This window comes from Paramisgurnus dabryanus, chromosome 5, assembly GCF_030506205.2.
Source record: "Paramisgurnus dabryanus chromosome 5, PD_genome_1.1, whole genome shotgun sequence".
NCBI classification, from domain to species: Eukaryota; Metazoa; Chordata; class Actinopteri; order Cypriniformes; family Cobitidae; genus Paramisgurnus; species Paramisgurnus dabryanus.
In genome coordinates this window covers 29,831,289-29,841,129 of record NC_133341.1, presented here as the reverse complement: position 1 = coordinate 29,841,129, position 9,841 = coordinate 29,831,289, and the positions used below count along the sequence as shown (strand labels likewise).

Here is a 9,841-nt window from a genome sequence, read left to right as displayed (position 1 = left end):
GTTTCACAAAATGCCTTCCAGGAAAATGTTCTTCTTAAAATATATAAACATACAAATATATCAAATAAAAGAACAGACCCTCTTTTCAAACCCCTCCAAACAAACATGCTAGGAAAATGTTTCATCCTATCTATATTTTTTCTCTGCTTATAAACTCTTAAATATGGGTAATTTTCTTTAAAAAAAATTTTTTTAGCAAAAAGCAGAAATAATTGAATTTTTGTGAAGGAATTTTGTTAGAGATCAGATTCAGAACGATTATCAAAACATAAACAGAGTTTAAAATTAGTAAAAAACATTTTGGCTTCAGTTTTTGCATAAATTGGGCATAAGTGCACTATCTAGTGGATAATCGCGGTATTGCAAATTAACATTAAATTTGATCAGGAACACGTTTTTTATGCAAATGTTTTCTCTTAATTGACAAAATAACTCATCAATGGCCGGGAAATAGTTAATCTAGACGGTGAAATGATGCAGATTGCTTACTGGGTCGACTCCGAAGTATCCCAAAGATTTTTTTTCCAACATCAAGATTTTGTCTGGGTCTGCTTATAAATCATGCATCATACCACTCTCACTACTTTCTTTCTCTCATTCCCAATCTCTCATTCATCACATCTGGGTGTTTGGTTGGCAGATTGGCTGTGTTTAGGAGAGACCGTGCTGCTTATAGGAGTGATTTCAGGGGAGTTGTCTCGGCATGGTAGCAGTAATTGGGTGACAGATAACTGTGGAGATTATTCAGAGCGGTTTGGCTCGCTTTCAATCTCCTCGACTCGGATACAAAGAGAAAATATTGAAGAAAGCGTTTCTCCGCTGCTGATTAACTGACCTGTTTGCCCATTGGATTTTTTCATCAAATCGATCAAAGCCCCCCGTCATCTAATTTTGTGCTTTTGAGGTTAATGGATTGTGAAAATAGCCATGCTAAAGAGGTTCTGGCATTATAATCATTAGACAAAAATTACAATGTTTTTTTGCCAGTTAAAAGACATAACATGCAACCATATTATTCATTGCATTAAAGGGGGCATGTCATGAAAATCTGAATTTTTTTCATGTTTAAGTGCTTTAATTGTGCTTGTATTAACCTAGAAAATGTGAAACCCCACGGTTTAGTTAAGTTTGGGTCGGGTCAGCTTACTTTTGGGGGCTTTTCTACTGGGTGCAGTACATTGTACCCAATACTTTTTTTAGTACCACCTCGGTCGGGTTTCCAAGCGACCCGAGCTGATACCAAAACGTGACGAGAAAACACTGTAGATCACTGATTGGTCTGAGAGAATCGTCCCTACCGGCGTCATCGCTATAATGTAAAAGATTAGCTTTACCTTCATGCTAGCTTGCACTGTCTCGAGTAAACATGTGTCATCTATCCTTTGCTATAAGTTCCCAAACTCCCTTTTAGCGATGAAAAACATCCACAGGTTCAGAGTTAGGAACGCCATACCAGTTTTTTTCAGACTTGCAGTTTGTGGCAGCACATTCGCAACGCTCACATTCGCATATATGCTTAAAGTTACGGGTGTTGGTACAGAAACTGTCATGTGAGACAGAGGTGGTGATAAACGTGACGTGCAAACATCTATTTGTGGTGGCCAATTTTAATTTTGTGGTGGACTGAGAAATAAATAAATGTATGGGAATGTACAACAACGCTTTTACTTGTATGATGTCACAGAAGTAGGCAGTGCAAAAATAACGACACGCCTATAATCCCTCCCACTCCGAAGTGTTACTAAACTCGATGGAAAAGCTAACCAAGCCAAAGTGAGGTGAGCTGACCCGACCTGACCCAAACCAAACCATGGGGTACCATGCAATGGAAAAGCGCCATAAGTTTTGGTAAACCATTCTCTGCAAGCATGTGAAAATCGGCCATTTGGCTCCCCTTATGATGTCAGAAGGGGATAATACCACCCCTTTATCTGCCATATCCATGCACGGGACTGCCATTTAGTACACATATCAACTCATCTATATGTTATTTTGAGCTTAAAATTCACATACGTACTCTGGGGACACCAAAGAGTTATTTTACATCTTAAAAAAGTAAAGTTTTGCACCTATAGAGTCCCTATTAGTACCTCAGAGGTTGGTATCAAATCGTTACTTAATGGTACATAATGGGACATACTCTTTTTATTGTGATATATAAAAAATTAAGAAAAACGCTTAACAAGATGTTGCTCAGGTCTTTATTAGTGCTGAAAGTATGCATGTTACAGGAAAACATTGGGCATTTAACGGCTAAGAGGAAAGAGCAGGGCATGTTGCTTTTTGTGCCTACTTGGCTACTTCTTTTTGCTCTACACCTGTTTCCTTCTGCAGCACTTCCTGAGGATTGAAGACCTCTTGGCTTTGCCCAAAGGTTGATTGCTCATCTGTCACAGAAGGGGATGTATACACATCATCCACAGTCTCCTGGGGCTGACCATACTGAATGACCTCAGCCTGCTCTTCTTGCTCTGAGGTGACAGTGTCTGGAGTCTCCGGGGCTTGCGGTCTGTCTTCATGAACCTCTTCGCTGTCTCTCACTGTGTCTTCAGCTGCCTCATGAAAGATCCCTGCTTTGTCCTCCTCTGCGGGTTCACCGACCTCAGACTCGGGGATATCTGATGCAGGCTCGGGTGCGGACGGAGCTTGCGGTTCTCCGTCAGGACAGGGAACGTCAGGGACAATCGGCTGGTCTTTAGGGTGTTCCTCGGCTTTCTGCTCATCCTCAAGTTGCTCTCCGGGTACGGCCGAAGGTTGAGAGGTTTCTGGCTTTTCCTCTGCTTCGATGCTATCTTGAGGCTCATCCGTTTGTTTCTCTTTAATGGTTTGTGCTTCTAACTCAACCTGTGATAACAGTTTTCAAAAAGTCAAGAGCTTAAAATGCCACATCAAGACCCTAAAATGCCAAGGCCACTATGCACAGAAATGATTAATTTTCTGGGTTGTTGGAAAGGCCATTCGTCCCCTGAGGGAAACTAAGTGTTTGCATTGAACCTCTTTGTTGGGTTGTAGAACAATTATGAGTCTGGTAATTGGAATTGAAGGGTGATTAAATTTATAACTGACTTCGACTTCCACATCTGACATTTACTAGACATTGTACATTTTGAATTATTCCTGAAATCCTTTTGGCTGTAATAAATAAAACATTTTGTTTGGCGCCCTGTTATGATTGCATGGCTCAACGGTGTTGCAAATTGGCATGAGAGTAAAAGAGATTTGCAGCTGGTAAACATTCGCTGGCATTTGGATATGGCCACCTTAACGTACCAAAAAAACTGAATAATTGAAATAATGGGTTTTGAGCTGGCTTGTTTCTATTTTTTGTGCCTTGCTCTCTTTAACCCCCAGGTTTATTTCTTGCAAAAGCAAATAAGTGTCAACGTGTTAAACTGGCCAGTCTTATAATTCTGGAGACACAGTTATGTGTGACAGTTAGCCCTTATATAATGCTTAACCAATTAGGTACCTTAACCTGGATTGCCAGTGTATCCCATCGCAAGAGTTTTTAGTAATGATGCGATTTCACAATGAACGACAAATATACATTTTATAATGGTCTGAGATTTAATAAGTGATAAACAAGTCAAATGGATGCCACCACGTTAACAGGTGCCTATTGCGTCTCAAACAATTGTTTAGCCTGTATGATTAAAGCTGTTAGGACCAATCAATACCTCCACTGGGATGATGACATCAGCGGGGGGTGGAATGCTGGGTAACAAAGCCTCCACTGTAAGAATCCCATCCGCAGACACAAACGTCTGAATGTTTTCACCGTCTACACCAACTGGAATGCTGGAGCAAATAAATATCTCTCATTACGGTTTTATTGGCTCACAGCTGCATGAAAGTACAGCTAGATATTCAATGAACGATTAAACATACTTGTATTTTCTTGTGAAACATCTAGAAATGTAACCATGCTCATCTAATCTCTCATCATGTTTTCCTATAGATCAAAGATAAACACAAAATCATTGACATTAGTAGCTTGCTTAAATGAGTCCATGTAAAGTCATTTCAGATAATTATTTTTAAGCACATTATCAATAAATTTATTGTTGAGACACATTACAAAGACTTTGAACTATGTAGTACTGAATTGTGGAGTTACACCGTTAAACAGTTTCTCAACATTTCTTTATTCAGGATTATTTGGGCGTGGCTTGATGATGCACTAGTGCCACCGAGCATGGCCCCGCACCTAACCCAATCGCGAGCATCCATTCAGGTTGCACTATTTGAAAGTTTAGAGAAAGGAAGTATAGGTCTCTGCGGAACAAAAAAGGGGCATTTCCCAATTTTGGGGTGTTTTCAAACTGGGATTAGGCATTTTTAACCATCAAGTCAAAAAAGTACGGAAGCCATAAGCCTACATCATTATTTTTTTAGAGAAGGATTTTGGGGCATCTTCAAACTGAAATTGGTGTTTTTCCACCTCTTTGTCTGATTGGCCCAAATTGAGTGCCTTATATAAATAAAATACATGGTCCTATCGCTCTCTGTTGCTCGTTTTCTGTGTTATTTATAGTACATATTTTGAAGCGCAACAACATAATACTGTTATGGCATGGTATAAAATGGTTTATGAATGATTCATAGTTTTTGAATAGATTACTTATATCTTTCTTTATTGTAATTTTGGCAAAATAAATAGTTTGTATTCCTTGAAATATTTTATTTTTCTGACTGAATTACATTATTGATATGTAGTTGCCTTTCCTTTTAGCGAATTAAAATTATGTCACACGTTTCCTTTAGGTGTATTCGTAAAGAAAATGTTTCCAAACGTCAGAAAAAGTGACATGCTGCATTCTTTTTTATTTCTTTATTTTTTTGTACATAAATCATTTATCAAGAGAAAACGCGAAAGAAAAAATAATGATGTATGGCTTTTTAGGGTTTCCGTACTTTTTAATTGGCTGGTTATAAAAGCCTAATCCCAGTCTGAAAACACTCCATAATTGGCAAACGCACCCTTTTTTGTTCTGCAGAGACCTGTACTTAGAGAAATCTCCTTCTGGAAAAAAATTATTTGGGAATCACCCACTCAATTTAAGCCAATCAGACAAAGAGGTGGAAAAACACCTATTTCAATTTGAAAATGCCCCAAAATTGTGAAATGCCTCTTTTTGTTCTGAATGGGCGTGGTTTTAGCGCTGCCGGTGGACACGCCCCTGCATTTGAAACCAGAGAATGGTGCTTATTTTCCCCAGATTTTGATAACTTATTTTGTATTTATTTTGAATTTTTTATCATTCAAATTTGGCTAGGTATTAACACATTATTTCGTGGTGATAAACACAGAACACATATTTCATATCACAGACTTTAATTCAATTTAAGTGCTTTTTTACAATGTAGCATTGTTTCAAAGCAGCTTTACATGAAAACAGGGAAATAATGTAATATATTTATTTAGTTTCTTTCCTAATTTATTAGTTTCCTAAACTACTACAACTAGAATGAACAGTATGGTCCGCATTTATTAAGAATCATTACTATTAATTTGAACACTTATACAATTTTTAATCAAATGTTTATTTCATGTTATTCCCTATTTCTTGTTTACATAGTTTTCTTTATTCCATAAAAAGGTTGCTTTCTGCACTACAGGTATGTAAATACATTTGAATTAAATTGAAAAGTTGTATGGTAGCATCAGTAAATGCACGATAAACTAACTTAACCAACTAATAAACTAACTTAAACCAAAAATTATAAACTAAGCAAAGATAAATAAATGCTTTAAAAATAAATTATTTTAAATAATGTAAATAAATAATGTACTGTATTGTAACGTGTATGTGAATTTATTATGCACCTTTGTTGCTTTTTTTGTGTTGTAAAATAAAAAATTCATAACATTTGTATTATTAAAGGGATAGTTCACCCCAAAATAAAAATTTTGTAATCATTTATTCACCCTTAAGTTGTTAAAAACCTGTATACATTTATTTGTTCTGCTGAACACAAAGGAAGATATTTGTAATGAAATAGAAAACAGAAGCACCATTGACACCAATAGTAGGAAAAATTATACTATGGAAGTCAATGGTGCTCAAAAATGCTTTGGTTTCAAACTCAAAATATCTTCCTTTGTGTTCAGCAGAACAAAGACAGGTTTGTAACAACATGAGAGTTAAACCTTATTTTTGGGTGAACTATCCCTTTGAATAATAAAAAATACAACAAAATTACCTGATTGATTTTTATATTTAAATGACTTACTAGATTTTTATTTTTAGACATTCATTCCTTCACTTAGCATCCATACCTGCAATTTCCAAAAATCCATCCTGTATTTTGACCGTGATCTCAGAGGGTGCGAAGTGATTGACATCCAAACTAATTTTCCACTTGCACATCTCACTGGCCACTTCTGATAGCCCTCCACTCATTTCTCTATGCAGCTTAGAGATGGTCTGTCCCGCGGCCTGACTAAACGGAGCGAAGGCAGGTGCTCGCACGTACCCGGGCCAAGCAGACGTCCCTAGTCTTCTGAAGATACCTTCCATCCAACTCAGGTCTCTAGGGTCCAGTAATGGAGGCAGGCCAAAGTGTTGGTTAAAGATTACGCTGGGCCATCTGGAGCTCAGGGGATACCAAGAAACATCATGACAATATTGAGGCCTAGATGAGAACTTAATAGCATCCGCCATGGTGGGGAAATTGAAATGCAAGCTTAACGGCAACGATAAAAAAGTGGTGCAAAAGTTTGCAAAGTCAGATTGTGGCTGGTGGATATCTCAGCCTGTGTTTATATAGGATCTTTGTGTTTTAGCACTTACTAACCAGTAACCATGATATTATTGGAATGGAATGTAGGGATGAAGTGATGGTTTGATAGTTCAGTCAGCTGCTACTGTGACTGGGCTCTATGGGACATGCTAATTGAGGATATTTATGGTTCTTAAAGGGAAGCAACAAATAGCTGCTTGATGAGAATGGACAGCCTGGGTAAGATCCAGATCTTACTTTGATGTGCTCAGAGAGCTTTGTTATATTGAACTGATTGCTAACCATTTCAGTTTTGAATTTTATAACCAACCTCCTGGCATGAGTTTATGTTGCATGTTACAGAAAGCTTTTCAACAATATATGAAAAGTTTAGATGCAAAACCCTCTAAGTGCACTTGACATGTTTGCTTGTAAATGAGCATTTTTTTATCAGGCTCTTATGTTTAGGTTCATTACTTTCATTTAGATGAAGATAGCAATTTTTTTTTATCCTTATTTTCACAATTGTCACTTTAGCCATTTAATTTATATTTAACAAATTTGACTGTCTTTAGCTGCACAACCCTCTAAGTGCATGCAAGCTAATGGCATTGTAGAAACCTGTATTGTATTGAAGCATCTATGGGCAACCCATTATCAGAAAATTTGTATAAATAGCATGCATTGTGAGAAGTCATATGCAAAATTCCAATTTTGTGTTCATGCCCTTCGCGTTCATTTAATATGGCGCATCTTTTTGGGTCGTTTTATGTATTGGTTTCTCAATTTTAGATCTGGGATTTGCTTTAGCATGTAATTTAAAGGGGACATATCATGAAATCTGACTTTTTTCATTTTTAAGTGCTATAATTGTGCTTCTATCAACCTAGAAAACATAAAGAAGAACAACCCAGTCACTTGTGATGTCAGAAGGGGGTGTAATTCTAATAATACCACCCCTCAATCTGCACTATCCAACCAGGGCACTTCTATTTAGTGCAGAGATCAGCTCATTTGGCTGGGCATCACAATGAAGGTAGGTTTGTAGATCAGGTGTGTGATGACCTTCACGGCAGCCGGAACTGGGTCTGTTAGTCCCATTGTCCTCTCTCAAGACAGTGAGAGAGAAAAAAAAATCCAATTAGCGCAGAGGCCGTTCACAAATGTCACACAGTATTGTGGTTTATAATACGCTCAGTTCCAGACAGGCTAGCTATTGCGGCATAAGTATATTACCCAGACGAGTAATGTGAATCCTTTCTTCCACACATACTAGCTATTGTGGGATAAGTATATTCACTAGACAAATTATGTAATGCTTTGTTAGAGAGAAATTTCTTTAGTTTAAGAGAAATTGCACATTTTTGCTCACACCTACAAAGTGGCAATTTAAACATGTTATAATAAATTATCTATATGGTATTTTGAGCCAGAACTTCACATATGTGCTCTGGGGACACCAAAGGTTTATTTGACATTTTTAAAAGTCTTGTGAAATGTCCCCTTTAATAAAAAGGTTTCTCCATGTTTTTGTCTCTTTTTTAACCATGGTCGCTTGGAGTTGGGGTTAGAATTGGGGTTTAGGTTAGGATGTAATTTTATGTAACAAAAAGTTGTTCTAACGCCAAACCCAAGCGACAATGGTAAAAAAACAGAAAAAAGTGAGAAACCAATACATAAAACGATGTGCCATTTTAAGTAAATGGAAAGGACTGGTGTATCATATGCACACAACGTTGGAATTTGGCATATTTATTGCATGACTTTTAACACTATTTATAAGCATTTCATGATAATGGGCTGATATAGGGCTTGTGAAGATGTCTAAGTACTTGGTAACTTTATTTCCTGAAATTCGACTGAAAATGTGCACAAACCCGGTGTTGCAGACTCACCCCTATTAATCTTGGTGCTGACTGCAGCGGCGCGCTGCTGATTGAGCAATTACATTTTATTATTTTGTCCGGATTCTGTTTCATCTCGAGCATTGGAGTCTGTGCCTGGTGTGTCCCATAATTAAAAAAATCAATTTATAAAATGAAATACTGTTTCAGTTAACTCCTGCTATTTTAAGCCAACACAGTATGGCTCAAGCAATATCTGTGATGCACAACCAAACTAATAATCTTTCCAGCGTGGCATTAAGTACTTTGGCTGTAGGGCAGGATCCAGCTGGTTTTTCAATGGTTCTGTTACCATTGGCAACCCGACGCCGAACAACAGGCTCAGCTGCACTGCAAGACTTTGTGTTGACTATTTGACTACCGCTTCTTTTCTGGATAAACTTATTATAGTATATATCTGGATAAGATGGCTTTGTAGTTAAGACTCTTCCTGCAGTTAAACTGTGTGACTTTGAGAGGTTTTGGGAAAGATTTAAATGTGGACAGAAACCATTGACCCATAGCGACAATCCTTTGTGTGACCGGAGGGATGCAAAGGATGTTTTGGAGCCTCTTTACCTGGAACCAAAGGAACTCATCTTGAGATATCTGGCACTATAGGTAGAATGCATGACAGCTTGTCGTTATGTAGATATTTCAAAATATCACAAATAAAAATGTTTAGTGAAATTTAATTAAGCTTGGAGTAGTACACTATAATAAACTGCGTAGTGAATAAAATGTTAATTAAAGTCATTGAAAAGCTTTAGGCCAAAAATCTCTATGATCAGTTCATGATTGTATAGCCTATATAGTTAATTTTTTGACTAAAATCCAGAGTTACTGTAGTTTGTTTGAACCCATGGTTAGGTACAATATGGACAAAGCCAAATGTTGGCATAAATTAATATAGAAAATGTCCATACATTAAAAAAATGCTGGGTTATTTTCAAACCAGCGTTGGTTCCAAAAGGGACAAACCTTTTGAAATTAACCCAGAAAATGTTTATATTTGACCAAACAATGGGTTGAAACAACCCAGCAGGTTAAATTACAATGCAGTAAATTGGGATCGTCCCCTTCTGACCCCAAACTTGTTCGAAAACAACCCAGCATAAGTTACAACCCTGTGAGTTGGGGTTGTCCCTTTTTGACCCAACGTTTGTTTGAAAATAATCCCACATTTTTTTATAAGAATAAGATTTCAGCCCATTAAAGGTAGTTTAGGTACTTTT

General features: G+C 37.2%; 1 protein-coding gene across 1 annotated transcript; it reads right to left on the bottom strand.

Moving 5' to 3' along the window:
- Window positions 1-2,187: 2,187 nt before the first annotated feature.
- On the bottom strand, window positions 2,188-6,719 carry LOC135732139 (uncharacterized). Its single transcript, XM_065250034.1, has 4 exons — window positions 6,281-6,719; window positions 3,889-3,952; window positions 3,678-3,798; window positions 2,188-2,844 (listed from the first exon to the last, which is right to left on the bottom strand). Exons 1-4 carry the CDS (start codon window positions 6,663-6,665, stop codon window positions 2,290-2,292), a joined length of 1,125 nt encoding a protein of 374 aa, XP_065106106.1. The 5' UTR covers window positions 6,666-6,719; the 3' UTR covers window positions 2,188-2,289.
- Window positions 6,720-9,841: the final 3,122 nt, after the last annotated feature.